Consider the following 20,349-nt stretch of genomic DNA (forward strand, 5'->3'; position numbering starts at 1 on the left):
CTTTCCTAAATCTGGAACTAAACTCGGTGTTCTCAAGTGTCAGCACTCCTCTAATCAGGAATTTTCTGTGGATCCCATCAATAATGATGTCCCAAAGCCTCCTATTCCTGCTTCGGTTCAGAACCCACATCTCAACCCTGCAATGCGTGAAGAAGCATCATTTATCAAACAACCCCATTTAAATCCCTGAGCACTCCCCAGTCTGTCTATTGAATTAAGGCAATTAAAATGCACACTAGAAATGAATTAAGCTGAATGGGCTACCTTAATTCTGCAGCTTCCTAATGGAGATGCTTACTGCCTTAGCTGTCTTCTGGCTAGGGCTGCAATGGAACAGCATTGTCTTTATAGTAACATCTCCCATGGTGTTTGGCCTTCTTCAAGAGGAAGTCAGAATTCCTTTCTCCCAAACATCCATTCCATATAAAACGCGATCCGTAAGCCATGCCTAATTAGGGAATGTAAACTTCCTTCATCCTCAGAGCCGTCAGGGCTGGGACCGCAGCCAGGTACCGTGGGCTGGAACCGGGGGCCATCACCAGCAGCCACCTCTGGTTTGCCAATATTTGGCCACCGCAGGCTCAGCACAGAACGCCCTCCCTGGCCTGCACCGTCTTATCACAGCACCTTTTCCTATCACAGGACTTTTACTCCATCCTGACTCATTCCCAGTACTGTACACTGGACTGAAATTCCTAACGTCAGGTCAGCAGGTGATTCTGAGGGCAAAGTTAAAAGAAAATTAACAAACATTTCAAACACACATCTTCTTGCCAGGTAAAGAAGCATCATCTTTGTCATTTCTAATTTCAAGTCCAGAGTTCCAGCTCAAAGGAAAACAAAAAATAAAATGAAAAAAGCTGTAGAAACAGATCTTTGAAACTCAGCACAGGACACTCCATGCCATTGAACTCCCGCCACCTTCCACTTGTGAGAAAAAGTATCTGGTAAGAAAATCCCTGTACAAAGACTCGCACAGGAAAGCCTGCTGGACTGCTCAGATCGAGACAATGCTTTAGCTACACACCAGTAGGAACTTTTAGGTGTAAACAACAGTTTTAGGCAAAGTAAATTAACTTCAGCTGCTCTGGCAGTTGGGCATTTTCTGAATAGAATTAACATGAACAACCCTCGCTGGGAAGGAAAAACCTGTCATTCTCACACTTTTATGTAATCAGACTATTTCCTGTTTAATAAAAAGGAAATCCCATCAAGAGAGAGCAGGAAACATGCCCTACAAGGTCATTCTTTTAAAACAACTTTAAACAGGATATTGCTACCAATGAGCTCTCCCAAGACAAAGGGGCCTAATTCAAAATGAGGGTGAGACACTGGTGTGTTTTAAAAAACCACACATTTAAAAACGTTCTGTGTCCCAATACATGCAACCCATTCAAAGGGATCAAGTAGAAACATCACTATAACCCAAACCTATGTTTTCACAAGGCAACAACATGCAAATATTTTACAAACTGCCTCAAAGCCAGGAAAATGAGATCTGCTGAAAAACAACCTCTCTGTGAAAACCATATTTGGTTTGGGTGGAACAGCCAAAATGCCCTTTCTAAGGTAAGAAATACATTCCTCAGGACAAACCTTTTACCCCCAATAGCTACAGGGGTGAAGGTAAGATACCTGGGGAAACCAAAATCCCAGCTGAGCAGGTGGCAGAAGAGGGATGCAACAGTTTATGCTATAACGAGGTCAGAATTATTTTCTAAGTTTCAGAACATGAGAGATAACAAAAGGTTAACGTACACCACACCAGAAAGCCAGGACAGAGAACGGCAACTATACCTTCATTTTACAACATAACGTGATAAAATCGTTACTCAATTGCTCAATTAGACCCAACATTTTCCAATACAACTGAGTTCTATGAAATAAAAAGTGCAGGTGTGTAGTTTTTTAAAGGACCACTTGGTAGCTCCTGTGTCCTCAACACCTAAATTTTTGTTCATTAGCTTCTTTATTAAATATAAACATTAATTTGACTACACACTAAAGAAGAGATTTTAATCAAAACAGTGATAAATATATATATAAAACAGTCTTATTTCTTTAAATCAAACCAAAACACAAAGGAAGGCTGACATTTCCATTTCATTCTCACCAGGCAACTGTATTTAAGATGGCTACTGAGACTCTTGGCCTACCAAAGGTTTTAGGGACAGATTTTGGAGCCAAGACTTGCAGTCTTTTTGGAAAAGCACCTGCAGGTATCACGTCACAGGGCCAAGTTCTGTTTTCCAGGATTTGAAAGACAATTACATCATTTCAAAGAAGGGAAATGAGCAACACAAGCCTCTCTGGCAATGCACAAGGCAGCCCTGAAGTAGCTCTCACACACAATCAATGAAATAAGAGAAAGGTTAGAAAAATAAGCAAGGTTTGAAGTGGACAGCAGGGGCTCCTAAACAGGGCTAGATTGTAGCCCTCATGGTAAGCAACCTTCAAAGCGGCGTGCAAACAAAAAACCCAAACAAATCCAGAGCAGCCCACCAAGTCTCCCCGGAGGAGACAGGAAACACACCGAGACATCTAAGGCACACGTGGAGCTCAGGGCTCCATGGGAAAAGGGGAAAAGAGCTTGTCACCGGGATAAATCTGGGCGTCTCTGATACACGTTGACCTTAAGACAACCTAACTGCACACAAAACTTGTGTTCACATAAAGTGGTTTTTTTCCCTTCTTCCCCCCCGCCCCAAGAAATAATGGTGCTCCACAAAGCAAAAAACTGGGCAACCAAGATAAGGCAGAGAATTAATTCTCAGTGAACAGAACTGATATTGAGAGATTCCCAGGTTCTGTCACGCTATGGAGGATTCAAACCACCACCACCCATAAATAAAACAAGAGTAGCTATGCTGTAAGGAACACGATTCCTAGAAAGAAGCTCCACGGAAGCGTTACAGCAAAGACAAAAAGGGCTACAGCATTATTAGACGCTGGGCTACAACGTTATTAGAAAATGAGCTGTGAACCTTCCAGGCTTCCAGGAAAAGACAGTCCTGCCCACGCGCGCCAGCCTAAGGACAATCAAGCTGGCAGACTGAAGAATAAACAGGAGACAAGATGTTAAATATGTGGTTTTTTGGCCCAGCCAGCATTCTGCTGCCAAAAGCCAATCTATAAGCTACTGGCTACTGAAACAGCCTCTGTGCTTTCTTTCACGTTTGCTCCCAATATTAAGCCACAAAATCATGTATTTGGCGCAGCGACTAAAGCACAAACCTCCCGATGGTTAAACTCATTTCACACTTTAGTGTTATTTATCAGAACGAGGACTGTGAGAAAATACCACAGATCTCCTAAGAGGCTGTAGGGAGACTGGCCGAGAAGATGGCTGACTTCAATGATTTTCGCCTGTACAATCTGCCTTTGTTTGAAAGTTTCAATTTAATAAGAGTCTCTGTATTCAGGAGTTTGGAGCTTAGCTGTGCTAGCGACTCTGCCCTATGACCAGCCAGGATACTGTAGCCGGTGCAGCTCTGTGTCCAGCATAATAAAGACCTTTTATGCTTTACTCAAAGTTAACACAACGTTCTCACAATCCCAATATATTATTGTTACTCTACTTAATGCTTTTATATCTGACAAAACTGGGATGTCAGTTCGACCACATCAAACCACCTCTAAACACTAACAACAACATACGCTGATAAATGGAGTTCAAGAGGAGCAGGAGGGGGAAAAAAAACCACTATAGTGAGCAAAGCCACGTAAAAATTCATCTAATTTAAGCAGCAGAAACATGGCCTCAATTACACCAGAACAAAACACGCATTTTGCCAAACTGCTAAGGCAGGATGGTTTAAACACACACGCCAAGGCTCACAGAAGGGCTTCTCCCACCCTCTTGCTATGCAGGGCACGTTACGGAGTTAGCACATCGGAGCTGCAAGTACAGCCTGTGGTCAGCGAGGCTACAGCCGGCTCTAAACCTGAGGGTGCCTTTAGCTATGACAGGAATACACACAAGCCACAGAAAAACCCTCCCCTGACCATGACAGCATGTCCTCACTATTCCTCAACACTATCCATTTCCTCAGACAAGTGTTATTTTCTCTCCTGCACCTTGTTCCATGGGAAAATCAGATTTAACCTACAAAGTGGTACCTGGAACCTGGAGGCAGGGAATTGGTGGCACAAAGCTAGAAGGAGAAAGAACTCGCGCTACAGCTTGACAAAAGTAAAGCACAACTCTTGAAAAAGGAGTGAGAGGCAAACTGGAAGAAGTTCAAGTCCTTCCAAGCCATTTGGATCGCACCTACAGTACTATAACCATAGAGGAAAAAACACAGAAAATCCTGTTGGTTTTTAAGCTGCTTCTTAGAACAACACTAATAAATCACCACGTACTGCCCTGCCACTCCGGCTTCAAAATACCAAGGGTCATGTTACTGTTACTACAGTTTTCTTGTGTCTGTAGAGTGACTGCTCGCTCTTACCGGAGAACACCGCGAGCCGGGGCCCTCTCCCTCCATCCAAATTACGTTTTAGATAACCACAAAAGTTATCTGTGACCTGCCTTTCACAGCAGGGCCAGGACAGAGAAAAGGGCTGAAATGCCCGAACCAGCCGCCGCTTGTTTCAGAAGCGGAGGGTTGATAAGGGAAGACACTCCCAGAGAGAGACCCCAAAACCGATAACCCATTTCTGCCTGTCAAAACCAGTTTGTTGACCACTGGGTACTTACACAACTCATCCAGGCAGAGCTTTTCCAGAAGGAATGTTAGCTTTTAAACTGCCTTTTTTTTCTCAAAAAAAAAAGAAATGAAGGGAGTATTTTGGTCTTTTTTACACAGACCAAATGACTCTGGATGTCAGCAGTTGCATATGTATACACTTACTGTTTTGATTAACAAGTCCTATTCATAAAATAAAGCATGCAAAAACCCTACAGCCATGAAAACTCTTGAGAAGCTTTTCAAATATAAGCAGTTAATTCTACACATAACATCAATATATGGTATTTACACAAGAAAAAGTAACCACCCAAGTCAATACGAATGAAAATAACATTCAAACCATCTGAAGCCTCTTAAAAAAAAATCTATCCAGTAGGTAATTGAATCCCTCTGAATTTCACATGTTAACGTGAAATTTCTGAGAACAAAGAGTTACTGTGCATTATCCACTGCACAACAAGGACAGCTACAGAGACACAAATTCTGATATAAATACACTCAAAACATGAAAGGTCCTTGACCACTCCGCACAGTCAGTCTCCCAGTTAAACTGAAAAAGAACTGCTGTTTAAAGAACCTGAGTACCTGCTTCCCAGTTGCTGGATGCTACACAGGCATCTGAACACTGATGTTTACTATTCACAACGTAGCACTGATTGTTTCTTAATTTTGCTCTATTCAATTCTTCCCCCATCGCAGAGATATGCACATCAGGATAATTTTCCTGATATCAATAAATAAAGATAAAATCCAAGCGCACGATCGTTTCCCTTTGACTGAGAAGGGGAAGAGTTGTTTTTCCAGAGCTCGGGAGACCATCCATGGAAGGATCAGATCCTTTGCCACCAGTCCCAGCTGATAACACCCCACAACTGCCTCTACCTGCCTCCACATTTGTCTGGAGGGTGTTGAGATGAATCAAGTCAGAGACCTAATCATGTGTTTTTATTTAAAAAACACAGGGGGACAGGACACAACAAGTGAGGAGAAAAAGACAGGAAAACCAGCTACCTCTGGTCAAGCAATAACTGAATCTGAGAGGAAAGGGATTCAGAGAAGTGTTGTGCTGAGAAGAGACAGGGGCCACCGCTGTTGGGACCTTCTCAACAAAATCCAGGGGTGGAGTACACTTTCTCCTGCTTTCCATATTCATCACTTTCCCTGAGTTGCAGCAGAACAAAACTGACTCAATTCTTCAATTTCACAACAGCTTACAGAGCTTCCAGTAAATTAAGTGAAAATTTAACAATTTTCATTCTTTTGTAGATTGGGAAACTACAAGAGATCATGGAATCACTTGTAAAACCTTTTATGAAAGCTGCCTTCACAAGAAGACTAGAAAACACTTTTTAAGAGGAACGGTAGGTTTTGTGAAGGTTTCTACTCTTGCTCTTGGAGAAAACTAGTTACAGACACAGTGGAGAGGGACAGGAGAGGCACAAGCAAGAGAACCGTATCTAAGCTGGCCTATATCCTACAGGAGATGTTGTGATGTGTTAGCACCAGCCAGGGAAAACTTTTACTTGGTTTCAACCACAACCCTTTTCTGTAGCCAAAGGGAACGTACAGAATCAAGCCAAACCATCGGAACAGAGATTCTGAGACTACATTCCATGAAAAATAGGATGATCATATGATGCTGGGCTCCCTTTACGTCCCAACAGTGAAGCACTCGCAAGTGTTTTTAGCTATTATTATTTTTATATTGAAGCAAAGGCACAAAGGATGGCCCAGGAACACGGTGTGATCATCAACGGAGCCTTCAGTTCAAATTTGAGAACTGCTGGATTACATCACAGCCCGGTTTAAAACTGACCCAGGAAAAGCAAGAAAAAAGAAAAAGGGTTAGTTTGCATTCAAATTACTTTCCCAACCGAAGCTGTTGTGGGGCTACATAACCGTAGCTTCGGGTGACCGTGTTGGCTTGGCGAGCGCAGAGCGCGGCAGAGCCAGGGAGCTCACCAGCCCTGTGTGAAAGTTCTGTTTCCTCATCTCAATTTAGGCTTCATTCACAATTAAGAAAAGACGACCAATCCCGGATCCTATTCTTCCCCAAGCATTTCCTCCAAAAAGTCTTTAAAAATACCAGTTGTTAATGAGCAGCTTGTCTTTTCACCAGCTACAAAGCAGGCATGCTTAAACCTGTAGCTACAACCAGTGCGGGACTTAAAGCCAAAGGGTTCCCTTTTTACTTCTGTTAAAATATAACACCGAGATGCTGCCATTGAGCAGGCCTCCATCTGCTTCTTAATAGTAAGACATTAGTGAAATTTTCTGGAACATTTCCTCATTCAAACAGCCGGTCCACACACAGAAAAAAAAACGTGTGTTATTTAAAAATAACACCATAACAGCAATATTGAGAGGCACTGCCATCACAAGCAATAAAAGGAGCGATTTCAGAGATAGCACAAGACTTGGGATCTCTTGATCCGCACACTCTCCTTCCCCATTTTTGCAGGAGCAGCAAATATCAAGGGAGTTTACTCCATTTGAAAAGATGAAAATAGCAGAGTCCTGGCGTTCGGTTGCCGAAAGGTCCTTTGAAGTCTGTTCACACTCTCTTTGAATTAATCTTGTTGATTCCCCTGTTCTCCCTCCTGCCCAAAGAGACATCACTCGGTGGTGGGTGACTGTTTAGGAAACAACACAGACACAGCTTTTTTTCCACACAGCCCAATTAAGAAGTGTATTTCTTGCTCCATTTGAGATTCAGGTTTAAATGAATTCTCCCTGTACTGCTTTTTAAAGGAATATGTAACAAAAGACATCCTTTCAGCCAACGTTTGGGCTTCCAAAAACGTTCCAGAGCTTCTTTCATGTCCAAAAGTAGTAGCTTCCAAATGTAATACAGAGAAAATCTGCAAACTTGAGCGGCATAAGGGAAAAAAAAAACCCACTTAAAAACTAAAAAAGAAACAAAGTTAAGTAGTATTATGTTAAGGGTGTTTATTTGCAAATTTAACGCCTAACCAAAGACAGGCTGTTTTAGCAATCTCCATTGATTGCTAAGATTTTAAAGAAAATTATACCAATGAACTGAAGAGTTAGGGGGTAAACACCTAAAAAGAAAAAGAGTAGCCTCCTCTGTAAGTGTAAACAGAAATTCTCTTATTTCTGCTTGTTCATTGTTTAATTCAGGAACTAATTAGGGGTTCAAAAAGGGAGAAAACATGGGGTTTTAAATCCAGAGCAGGGAATGAAGAAGAAATGCAAGAGCTCAGATCTACTATTTCTTAAGCGCTTAAAAGAAACAGTAACCAGAAACAGCCAGTCCTAGAAAAAAAAAATACTTTAATACAGCAAGTTTAAATTATTTATCAAAACACACTTTTTTTCCCCTCTCTTTTCTTTTTAAACAGTAAGATTTTAATAGATCTTTAACTAACATACTTTGGTTCTGGACTTTTTTTTTTCCCCTCCCTGGAGAGGCCTTTGAAATAGATCTCAATTTCCATTTAAATTGAAGTAATCAATAACAAAATATGTCAGTAGTACAAAAAAAAATTTGTATTATTCTTGTTTTCTCTCGTTCTCTTGGAGAAGTCTCACAGACATGTTAAACCATATAATTAAATGTGTACAGATAACACCTTTGTTGTTTTTGATTAGATGAGTAGATTTCTCCCAAATTAAACTTTAAACGCGTGCCAACAAATGAGAATTAACCTAAGAAATAATTAGAAAGAGAAACAAAAATCAAGGTTTCCTGCTTGTTGATTTCAGTAGTCCATATAAGCACAATTTAAATGGCTTCTAGGCCTTTTGATTAAGATCAAGAGCAGTATCTGTGAAAGGAGTCCATTCTGGCGTGTGTTTAGTATGGTCTGACTTGATAATAACTTTCCTAAATGTATTCCTTGAAAAGTCCACTTAATGACCAGCTACTGCAGTAGGTACGGAACAGATGAGAACACAGGATGCAGTTTCAGCTCTGCATTAAATACACAGCTACCATAAATAAATGCAGCGTTTGAAAGGCTGTGTGATGTCCTCAGAAGGCCAGCTGAGAATTAACCAAACCCGTAATTCATTGCTCCCCTATTTCTGTGGCTCACTTACAAAAAAGCACACACACACATACCTGAGGAAACCAATCTACATCCCATGCTGCATCATTTACAAAGCAATCAGTGCTCCTTAATGTGTCACACACAATACAACACACCACCTGATTTTACTGAGGAGATGAGAGATAAGGCCGAACACCAATAGTGACCAAAGCCCAAGTGTGAAAATGAGGTGAGAACCTCTCTTGCCAGGACACACACAGAGTTTTCCAGAGCTTCACGTGCAGCCTTCGCAACAGCCCCATGGAGATGAGAAGGGACAATTAGCACAGGGAGACAGCTCCCTCAGCTCCTGCCTTTGGAACAGGCAACAGACTTTTCTACTCTAGGTCTTACCTAGGAACTAAAGCCTCAAACTGTACCAGTTTAAATTCAATGAGATTCTTCAACCCACTGAAAGTTGTTGCAAGCCACAACACAGACTCAACTTTGACATAAAGACAGTTTTAAAGCTCAACCTTGACCAAACCTAACCAGCTTAACCTCCACTGAAAGTAATTTGTCACAAGTTCCTATGCCTCTACAACGAGGTTACTTTTCCTTCTTTGACCATCTCAGGTCAGTGTTGTGAAACTACCGTGTTAACAAACCTTTGCGTCACCGACACCGCAAGAGCTCAGGACACCGGTTCCCACCAGCAGAAGACACAACAGACCACCATGGGGTAAACTGGAGCCTGTGTGCTGCTACAAATTTGCCATAAAATAACGACCAACAAACCAGTCAGAAGCACCAGGTAGCTGTTACAATTACATTTCTACCTTCAACCATACTGCAATCAAACATGGTCAAGCATCTAACTCTTGAGAAGAATTGCCACACTCGCCTCACAAATTGTGCAAAATCACATCAGGAAACTCAGCTGCCTTCAACCTCCCATGCTGATTAGCCCCAGTATCATTACACAACATGATTACAATCTTCTTCATAGGTAGTTCAAAGTAGCACAAATTTCCTGAAAGTCACTGGGAAGGACCAGCTACAACCAATGCTTCACCAAAACCTACTGTTTTCTTTTCAGCCCATTTATGCTCGAGATGTTGACACTCTTCACCATGACAGCACAGCTACAAAGGGTTTGTCAAGCCTCCTTTACCATGTTAAATAATAACTGAACAGTATGCTAATTTACTTTCCTCCAGTGAACTGTCTGCATTCCCTTCCGATTTCCTGTAGCTACAAATATGATAATCAGGAGAACAAAGACTTTAGCACAGCCACTCAGGAACCAGTAAATGAAATGAAGTATGCCTGACTCCAGAAGAAGCAAGGAGAGACCTGCAGCTCAGCTTGCCCTGCGTACCCTGAGCCCATGTTATGGAGATATTAAACAAGAATAGTGAAAAATTGCCCATCTGAGTAAAGTTTCTCTTTTTAACTTCACGGACAATACCACCACTTAGCAACACAGCCGTTCTTAAAACGAACCAATCTACCTTTAATTCCCACTTCCTCCCCAGCCTCTCTGGACAGCAACTTCTGGCACTCCATCAGTCCCCTTTTATCCCAGTTTCTTTTTATAAATCCAAGGTCAGGTTTCCTCTCCCATCTCATGTGATGCGCTGGACTGAAGTTCTGCCAGCGTGGTCGGTCCCCTCCGCTGCCAAACCCCATCCCGTGCCACAACACTCCTTACCAGACTGTTCCACCACCCCACCAGCATTTCATTCTGGGCATTTTTCTCATGTTTAGCGGAGAGGAAATAAAAAAAAAATAAATATGGGGCGGGATGGGGGAGAAACACCAACTTTCCCAGCGACGCTTAATGGCATATAGAAAAATTCACACCCCCTGCAATCAAGTCACACCCGGGGGGCTGTCGGGGGGTCCCCCACCGCCCTCCCCAGCTCCCCCCGGCCCTCCCTCACCTCCTCCTCGCTCTCGCTGCGGAAGCACAGGCAGGCCGCCCGCTTCTTGTAGCCGTCCCCGTCGTAGGTGCGCGTCTGGTTGGACTTGAGCTTCATCATCCTCCGCTCCGAGGGGGCGGCTTGGGGCTGAGGGGAGCGGGGAAGGGGGGAGGAGGCCGGAGGACCGCGACAGTCTCTTTCTCGGTCTCCGCTCTGTCTCCCGCAGGCCGGGAGCCGCCCCGCTACGCGCTGCCGCCTTTCGCCCGCCTCATCCCTCCCTTCACTTCCAGCCGCTCCGCCGCCGCTGCCAGCACTCCGGCCACCGCCGACGACGACGACCGCGACGCCATCTTGGGGCACGCTACGCAAACGGCGTAGAGCCGCCGGGCGGGGGAGGCGGCGGCTGCCCCCTGCCGCTTCACGGGACGCCCGCCACGCAGACAACGCAGCCCGGCTTCCAGAATCGCTCCCCCCGCGCAGACAGCGCCACCACGCCTCCGCCTCCTCCCTCCGCCTCGCCGCGAGCCCCTCTGCGCCAGGGGCGCAGGCCGCTTTCCAGAATAAGGCGGCTTCGTGCCGGTTACGCAAAAGGCGCCGGGGCGGCGCCGGCCCCCAGCGCACATGGCTGAGCTTTGACAGCGGCTCTACGCAAAGCGCGCAGACGCCGGGGAGTGAAGAATGCCCGTCTTGCGCAAGGCGGGGGGGGGCGGGTTACGCCAGTGGCGTAGAGCGGTTGCGGGGGTCCCATTGTACAAAGGGGAGGGGGGGTTGCACCCCCGGACGGGGTCCTTGAAGGGAAGGGGGGGGCTCTGAGAGCTGGGGGGCCTCAGCACAGAGCTGCCTCATGGGGGGGCACACGAAGGACCCCCCACTATCACTCCTCACTCTCCACAGGCCTTTTGTGGACTATTTTCAAGTCCCTCCTCAGGGAACGATGTCAGGAGGCAGCCTGCAAGCCCCCCACTGCACCCTAGGGGTGTCAGGGCACAGCCCAGCCCCACACAGCCCCTCTGCCCCCCTTTGTGTGCTCCCCCGGGAGGAAAACCAGCAAAGCGGCAACTGCTTCCCTGGGTGGCACCTGCCCAGTCTGGTTTGGCATCAGCAGCCCAGCCTTTGCTCCGCAAGACGAGAGAGTCAAAAACGGAGGGTAAGCCAAAAAGCCTTTAATGTCTTCTGGTATTGTGTATTCACTGAATAAAAGGTTCTTTTCCAGGTGTGGATCCCACTAGAGGCACCCTCCAGAGAGCAGACGTGGCTGACAGCGGTGCCTCACACCCTGAGCACTCACAAGCTTTGAGAGGGTGAAGGAGGAAAAACCAGCAAAGTGGCAACTGCTTCCCTGGGTGGCACTTGCCCACTCTGGTTTGGCATCAGCAGCCCAGCCTTCGCTCCACAAGAGTGTCAAAAACGGAGGGTAAGCCAAAAAGCCTTTAATGTCTTCTGGTATTGTGTATTCACTGAATAAAAGGTTCTTTTCCAGGTGTGGATCCCACTAGAGGCACCCTCCAGAGAGCAGACGTGGCTGACAGCGGTGCCTCACACCCTGAGCACTCACAAGCTTTGAGAGGGTGAGGATGGATCCATTCTCCTCCCCACAGAGCTCCCATCCCAGGGCTGGACAGGCTGGTGGGTGAGGAGACAAGAGAAATACTTGCCCAAGAATCGATTAGTGTTCTTCCCCCCAAACCAATCTTTACTTGCTCATTTGGATCTTCCCTTTAATGAGTCAAATGTTCTTTCAGCAGAAAACATTTAGCACTTCATAGCAATTGCCACACTCTGAAGTCATCCAAGTGATTTGAAATAGTTGCTTAACTTCACATGAAGCTAAATGTTTTGCTGAACACAAGGTCTGCTTCCCAAACAGAATCACAACTAGAACTGCGTGACAGCAAGTGGGAACATCACCACTACACTGCAGGATAAAAAAAAAGCAGAAGCATGAACAAAAAGCCCCAGTAAACACAAATAACCCAAAAGCTCAAGAATATCACCAGCAAAGCTGAAGAAAGAGCTGCTTTAATGCACATTCCCATTAAGAACAAGGCTAGTCTGGATTAGGTTTAGCTAAATTGCAACCTACAAACATCAATGGAGCCAGATGGATCAGTTATAACAAAGATTTGAAACATCTAGCTCTTCCTAGTTCCAATTCCCCCCCAGAAATAAAATCAATAAATAAAAAAATCCTCTCATACCCACCATTTCCCTCACCCCAAGCCAGGACTGGAAGAAACTCCTTTCCCTGGGTTAGTGTCTAGCACTTGTATAATATTAAGTCTGCCCTGAACAAGGTACCATTTACCAGGCTACAGAAACCCATTCCTAATTAGCATCATCCCATTATTAGTTGGCGGGTGACATCTACTGGTAGGCTGCACACTGCAGGGGACCCTGTGCTCCCCGGCTCTGCTCAGCTGCAGGCAGCAGGTGCTGTTACAAATATCCCATCTGCCATCCCTTCAGCCACCTTTAATTAACCCAGTGCTTTCAGAACTGGGATAAAGGAACCACTCACCTGCCTGCACTGGCCGTGTCCAATCCACAGAGGGGCTCAGGCCAACAGAGCTGAACTGCCTGAGTTTTCTGTCTGCAAAATAGAATTGTCTCTGAGCCCAGATTTACTGCATTACTAGGAATCACCAGAAATGAGTGCCTTCCTGAGCAGAGTAGAAAGACTGCCTGCAGTGCTTCTGCTCCTTATTCCTCCCTAAGAACCACCTCTACAAACAAGGGAAACCCTACATCAATAACCACCACACCTACAAAGTTCCTTCCTATAACCTGCTTCTAATCACAAGTTATTCCACTACAGTAGTTACACATGCCAAAGATTTGAGTCACCTCTCTGTGAGCTCCAGATTTATGCACTTAAATAAGACGCGGTGATGCAACCCAGGTGGCATTTTCACCTATTTTATTATACACAAAACATGAGCAGGAAGTTCTACTGAGGAGGCTGACCACGTCCACGACCAAATCCACCTCTCTGCAACAGAAAAGGAAGAGCATTAGAAGTCACCGTATTAAGCAAGTGACAGTGGCAAATACATGGCAGCAGGAACCACCAACACCATAAAAGAGCTACCTGCCTTTCCTCAGCTTTGCATGACTTTGGTAAGTGTCCCCTGCTTATCAAAGCTGGGAGCACAGCCTAACACTGATCTGTTAGGGACCAGCTACCTGAGACAGGTTAACCAGATCAGTGAGCCTAAGAACAAGATCAACCCATCCCAGCCAGCTCTGTGGATCATGTCTGAAATTCGTGTATTTCGAAAGCATAAAATTATGCGTTTCCTCTAGAGAGCTCGACTTGCTTCCCGTCACAGCAGCTTGGCCACCACATAGTTTACTCAAGAGGAACGCAGGATGCAGAGCTGGGCATAAAGGGTAAGGGCTGCCAGCCCCTCTTACACAGCCAGAGCCAAATCCCTAACCCCAGCTGGTATCCCTCAGCAGCACCATGCAGATATGGCCTATCCACTTTCTCCCTATCGAAGCCTCATTAAAAAAAGCAAATCTCAAATGCAAATACTCACAAACTGGAATTCAGTGGCTGCTCCAGCACCAGCCTCAGCCTTCTTGTCAGCACCAGCTGAAAAGAGAGAAGGAGGAGTTATTCACCATTACTAACCAAAGAATCCACTCCCCAAGTACAGCCTGCCTGCTTGGAATCACAGGTTTACAATCAAACATGACTACAGCTGAGGTTAATTATAGCATAGAAAATAGCTATTATTGACATCCAGCCCAGAGAAAACCCCACAGTCCAGCTTGGGAAAATTCAAGAAAAGACTCATATCCATAAGCAGATACAGATGAATTCTGCTGCGTAAATGCCTAAGTTACATCAAGAGTCTGATTTTCCCCTTCCCTTCTTGAAAGGAAGCCAATACCAAAGACAACCCTCCCAAAGAGATAAGCTGCACAAAGAGCAAGGTCGGCCTGATGCTCCCACAGCAACACAGGGGAACTCACGTGGCACGGCGCTGCGTCTGTACGTGTCCCTGTCAGCCTCACCCCGCGTGAGACGCGCTGGGCGCTCGCCTTCCAGACCTGAAAGGGAAAACAGCACCATCAGATACATCCCTCACCCGGGACACAACCCACTCATTCCATGGGTGACCCTCCAGCTCAAGGTGGAAAAAAGCCCTCCATTAGCTTTACCAGCAGAGCTGCACACCTCAGGCAGCTCAGTGTTACAAATCTAAACAAAAAAAAAGTGGTGCAATAAGGAAAAGTTTGCTATAAGGGTAAAATCTGCTGAAGTGCACCAGACTGTGCTTGGGTTAAAGTTAAATAATGTGAAAAATGCATTTAAAGCATCATCTCAGTTTCATCTCAACAGCCAGAAGAACAAAGAAACGAGCAAAAAATTAATGATTATAATAAAAAATAATATCAGAAATACAGGGAATCTGTCACATCCCACAAGCTTGTTCATAGCTAAATTGCAAATGGCACGACATTCTGACCCCAACCTAAAATACAGCTACGCTATCGGTATCACAAATCCTCCACAATGGAATAGATTAATAAAACTAAGAGCCGATTATCCATGTAACATCAGATTAATATCAAGACAGAACACGTGCAGGAAAGAAACAGATGTGGTGGAACTGCCAACCCCTTACAGGGTTCGCCCTGAGCACGGAAGATGAAATACACTCCCTCAGCACCAGGCACTGAGACACATTTAGGGGCAGTTGCTGCCTGGGCCACCACGGTGTCTCATGCACGCTGCAAGAAACATCAAACAGGCAGTTCTACAGGCTTGATATACACTGCAGGCACTAGTTTTCCCCATACAAAAAAACACTTCTTAAAATAGATACTTTTATTACAAAGAGAAACACTACCCAACAATGTGCACAGATCAGCTTATCTTCCGAGTGCTTCTATGTCCTTATTTTCTGTCAGGTTAAACCATTAAAGTACAACCCCTCACCAATGGATTATGTTTTTTTAACTTCAGATCTTTCCATTCTTAATTTCTAACAGTTCAATTACATCTGTAACAGACTGCAAATATCAAATATGCAGTAGTCTAAAACCTGCTTTAGACTCTTCCAGCTTTTCTACCAAGCCTTACTGGAGAAAGTCGATAGCACGGCATGGAAGTACCAGAAAAGGCCCCAACACCCCAAGAGATCAAGCAAGACCCATGAGCTTGGATTCTGCACCACCATCCACACACACCTCTGCGACTTCTCCTCTGCTGCAGTCTAAAGCAGGTAATCCACAGACAAACAGCCCAGAAACAGCCAATTTGGGCAGCCCCACCAGCTAACCCTGCTGAGGTGCAGACTGGTGGAGGTCACTGGCACTGCACAGGGCAGTGATGCTGCAAGGTGAAGCTTCCTCGCTGCAGAAACCCTGAGCAAGCTTTAGCCAGGAACTGTGAGCCCCATCCTCCCATTAATACGCAGTTTCTTTAGCTCACTGGATAAACACAACATCCAAAGAGCAAATGTGATAACATCCAAAGCTGCTCAGAGATCAAAGAAACTGTCATCTCCCTAGTTTCCATGCAATTCCTTCCTTTGAAGCAGATGGTGCTGCAGTTTTGTCAGGCTGAAAAACAAGCTGCAGGAGTTGCAGGTGAACTTCTCAGCAACCCGTGCCCACAGCCTCTGTCCCCGGTGCAGTGTCCTCTACTTGGGGACAGGATACAATGAGCTCAGAAGCAGGAAGAGCAGGCTCCTGCCATCTACCAGAATAAGCTTTGTCATGTAGGATTCTCCTTTCACAGAGCAAGTCCTGCTTTAAGGGCAGGATGACATCCTACAACACTATTCTTGGTAAACACAAGAGGCGGCTCCACACAAGGCACAGACCCACCACCTCCTGCCTTGAGGGAGAACAAACACTTCCTTCCCCTACAGACCCAGCGATGCTCTTCTGCCAACCACAACTGCAGTAACTCTCTCCTTCCTCCAAGTATCCAGAAATTCTGATTTCCCCAGAGATCTTCTGGGCAATTTTACAATCCATGTTGCTCTGCACTGTGGTGTTGCTTCTTTGCTTCTGAACAGGAAACCAGGAAAACCAAGCAGAAGGGATTTTGCAGAGCATTTTGAAATGCACACAATCAACGTAACCATCCTTCCTATTCTGAATTTTTAGCTTGGAATGCAGTAATCTTTCCAGAACTGAACTGAGAGGCAGGGTGGCTTCAAGACATTATTTATACTATACTACTCTATGACTTTGCCCACCACAAAGGATATCAAAACAGCTCACAAGCCATTCATAGGCCAATATCAAGGATCACAAGGAAAAAGTGTAGCTTCTGCCTTGTGTGGGCTAAACAGGCAGGTCTGCAACCCAAACTTTATCAGTTAACATTGCTGTTTACAATCAGAGGAGAACACCTTCTGGAAATATGTTTCAGCCATTTGCAGGTGGGTCTACAACACATTTTGGAGGGAGGTGCCTGCGCAGAGGCAGCTGTGGGCAATCTGAGAAGTCACCATCAGCAACACATCTGTTACATCTGTTTGCACAACCAGCATCTCCTTCACTTTGGGGTATGAAAAACCCACCAAGAAAAAAAATAAATCAGAACCACAAGCCCAACATAGCACACATATTTGTTGTAAACCCTTTTAAAAGTGAAGGTAGCTTTAATAATGTGACTTGTCTAACAGCTCGTTAAGTGTACATGATAAAGCCAGGACTGTGGGTATCCACCTTGACCCCAGGTACCACAGAAGAAGCACATCCAGCGCCCAGGCTCAGCTTGCACTTTTAGCCATCGAATCCTGTGCCACATCCCAATGCAAGTTTGTTTCCTATCTCAGCAATCCTAGCCAAGGCCACTCAACTTTTACAAAACAGCCCTCCCAGGCAGAGACAAGGTTCTCTGTACCTGCAGGACTAGGGATTAGCTCTCCCCTTCCTGAGGGAGAGCTGCAGTGATTGCTGCAGGCCCTACCCAAAAGACAAGAACTGTTTTTGAGAAGCCCTGGCAGCTAGAGACACCCTCATCTCAGACCTCAGCCCCATCTGGCACCTCAATCCACAGCCTGTGGCTTCAGCACATCCACTCACAGCACCTCTGTTACCAGAGAAGGCCAAGTCCCACACTCAAATAGTTTCCTCCAGTCAGTCAAACAGCTTTCTCTAGCCCCCTCCTAATTTTCAGTAGGCCAGTGGCCACCAGACCAGTCCCAAACACACAAGCAATAAAACCTATACATACCTCCTTGGTCTATTGATGTTTATACATCCAAAAAATCACAGCAACTCATGCCAGCCTGTGCTGGAAGGTGACGTTCAGCTGTGTGTCCACCACCCCCTTCCCCTCCCTCCCCCTGCTGCCTCAGCAGCCTCTGCTCAAGCAGCGCTTACCTTTGGGCCGGGGTCTGCCAGTCTCCGGGCGGCTGCGGCGCAGGGTGGCGGGGACGATCTCCGGGGGCAGGTGAAGGTAATCCCGCAGGTACTGGATGCCCTCGTTGGTGAGGTACCAGTAGAAATGCCTCCAGGCAAACTGCTCTTTCACATAACCACGGGATTTCAGAGACTAGAGAGAGAATCCTCAAGTTACTTCACGTACGATCCTTATCACCATTTAACATCTCCCAACAAGACCCTCAACCAGATGTTTTTAGGAACAGAGGAGCCTATTAGGGCATGTGGGGAATAAAAATGTAGAAATGGATAAACGTTCACAGGACAAAATGACAGCATCATTCCTATACTGTGAGAAAATACAAGGCTGTCACACACAGAGGTATCACAGCTTCAAAAACCGAGCTAGAGATAGGCTTCAACAAAAAAATAACCTTCTACAGTCTGTGGGGAACAATAAATCAAAGAGGAAACAGTAAAATGGGAAAAGAACTGTAAATGAGAAAAAAAACCAGTAAATGCAATACATCTGATAATATTTGATAACGTCTGACAGTGTTTATTTACAGGTACACAAGGACCTCGTGTGCCCCGAGGCCCGGCCCCGGCCTCCGTACCTGCATGGCTTTCATGACATGGAGGTTGGGCACGTTCTTGTCGACGAGCTCGGGGTGCTTCGGCATGTGGACATCTTTCTTGGCCACCATCACTCCCTCCTTAAAAAGGAGTTCGTAGATGGCAATTCGGTTCTTCTTGGGCATCAACATCTAAACAACAAGTAAGGAGTAGCCAGTAAATACTGCTGGTTTAAGATAAGTGTGCTTGGGAGTCTACCAGAAGTAATGAAATAACAACACTGTATGAAAAGCCTAAGTAAACCCCCACAGATCAGTGTCTCCTGTAAGAACTGCTCAAGCTAAGTTTTAGAAGCTGGGCAGGTGCCCCTTCCCCCTGTTTTCCTGTGAAGGAAAACTGAGCAGTCCCAATTGTCACTCTTTAACAGTAGATGACACCACCGCATGGAAGACATCAAAGCCTCCGATATCGGCCGAGACCAGGGCTGAGGCGGGGGGGGGGGAGACCCAGCTCGGGGTCGGGCCTGTTCCGGCTCTTCCACCCGTGGCTCTGCTCATACACACTTCACTGGAGAGCGCAGGAAGCCTCTCATCCTCTGGCTGAGCAGCGGGGCACCCTCGCCAGCCGCAGCCCCGGTCCGGCTGGGGCTCGGCGCCCCGGGGCCGGTGGGGACCCTTCACCACGGGAGGCTCCCGAGGCGGAAGGCCCCGCTGCCACCGCTGGGACTCCGGTGCGCTCCCGCCGCGGCCCGTCCCCGCAGCATGGGTGGGGGAGCCTGGAGCAGCCGCCCCACCACAGGGCCCCCCAGCCCCAAGGCCTGGCCTCTCCGGTAACGGGACCCCCCCGCGGCCTAGTGCCCGCCGCTCCCTCCCGCCCTGCCAACTCGGGCCTAGATCCCCCCTCATCGCGGAAATCCCCTGGCGGGGGGGCGGGCCGTGTCTCCCCGTCGCTGCCGAGCAGCGGCCCCTGTCGCCGCCCCGGGATGGCGGGGATGCGAGGCCGATGCGAGCCCGGAGCGCGGCCTCACCGTGGCGGCGGCGACGGGCCCAAGAGCGGAAAGGAGGGCGCCTGCGCCGCGGCGCCGCTTCCGGCCTCCCGAAGGCCCCCCCCTCTGGCGGCGCGGGTGGCTGCGGCGCTGCCTGAGCGGAGCGCGAAGGCCCCCTCCAACCCGAGCGCGGGGCTGCCCGCTGGGGTGCCTGATGGGAATTGTCACCCGTGGCTCCGCGGGGTCCGCAGTCGTGCGACACTTTCTGGTCCCACCCCGGGTTGGGGGCGAAGAGCCGCCCCCCCAGTTCTCCCAAGCACGGCTTGCTTTCCCCACCCGAGGGGCGGCTGCTCCTCGGCACCGGCGGCCATTCCGGGGGCCGGGGGGGGGGTCTCGCTCCCCTCGGGGCTCGCGGAGACACACAAAGTCCCCTTTGCGCCCCAAAATGCCCTGCCAGGAGGTGAGGGGCCACCCACAGCCCCCCTCCCCTGTCTGTACACCCCACACACACCCCAACGCTTTTGCTCCGGGGTGGGGGACACGGTGGTCCCGGGCAGGGGCTTCCCAATGAGGGGGACAGGAGTTGTGTCCCCTTAGGGCCCCCAGCGCAGTGTGTGTGACCCCCGGAGCAGGGCTGCCCCTGCCATGGTGAAACACCCCAGGAGCGATGGGAGCAGGGTTCCAAGGCTGGTGGAGGGGAGATGTCCCTGCTGTGTCGTGTGTCGTGTCCATGTCCCCCCCCCGAGACCCTAAATCCAGGGGGGGCTTGGCCACATGGCACTCCCAGATCCACTGCGGGGTGGGAGAGGAGAGGGAAGGGGATGGGA

The 20,349-nt window shown here is 47.3% G+C and overlaps 2 protein-coding genes across 2 annotated transcripts in view; both read right to left on the reverse strand.

Moving 5' to 3' along the window:
- The window catches only part of NUDT3 (nudix hydrolase 3), a 32,922-nt gene extending 21,899 nt beyond the window's left edge, over positions 1–11,023 (reverse strand). The window contains exon 1 of the mRNA XM_014953698.1: positions 10,630–11,023. Within this exon, the coding sequence (XP_014809184.1) occupies positions 10,630–10,728 (99 nt within the window). The 5' untranslated portion in view covers positions 10,729–11,023. The remainder of the gene's footprint in view (positions 1–10,629) is intronic.
- A 2,485-nt stretch (positions 11,024–13,508) lies between these two features.
- Positions 13,509–19,659, reverse strand: RPS10 (ribosomal protein S10). Its single transcript, XM_014953699.1, has 6 exons — positions 19,565–19,659; positions 18,579–18,728; positions 17,962–18,133; positions 14,587–14,664; positions 14,148–14,203; positions 13,509–13,597 (listed from the first exon to the last, which is right to left on the reverse strand). Exons 2-6 carry the CDS (start codon positions 18,726–18,728, stop codon positions 13,556–13,558), a joined length of 498 nt encoding a protein of 165 aa, XP_014809185.1. The 5' UTR covers positions 19,565–19,659; the 3' UTR covers positions 13,509–13,555.
- Between the last annotated feature and the right edge of the window lie 690 nt (positions 19,660–20,349).

The sequence above is a fragment of the Calidris pugnax genome, unplaced genomic scaffold (assembly GCF_001431845.1).
Source record: "Calidris pugnax isolate Ruff unplaced genomic scaffold, ASM143184v1 scaffold245, whole genome shotgun sequence".
NCBI classification, from domain to species: Eukaryota; Metazoa; Chordata; class Aves; order Charadriiformes; family Scolopacidae; genus Calidris; species Calidris pugnax.

Coding starts and splice junctions, on each gene's coding strand:
- RPS10 (XM_014953699.1), bottom strand. CDS start 18,728: ATGTTGATGCCCAAGAAGAACCGAATTGCCATCTACGAACTCCTTTTT. Junction 14,665..17,961: donor TGGCAGACCCCGGCCCAAAG/GTAAGCGCTGCT, acceptor TTTCCCTTTCAG/GTCTGGAAGGCGAGCGCCCA. Junction 13,598..14,147: donor CAGCCACTGAATTCCAGTTT/GTGAGTATTTGC, acceptor TTTCTGTTGCAG/AGAGGTGGATTTGGTCGTGG.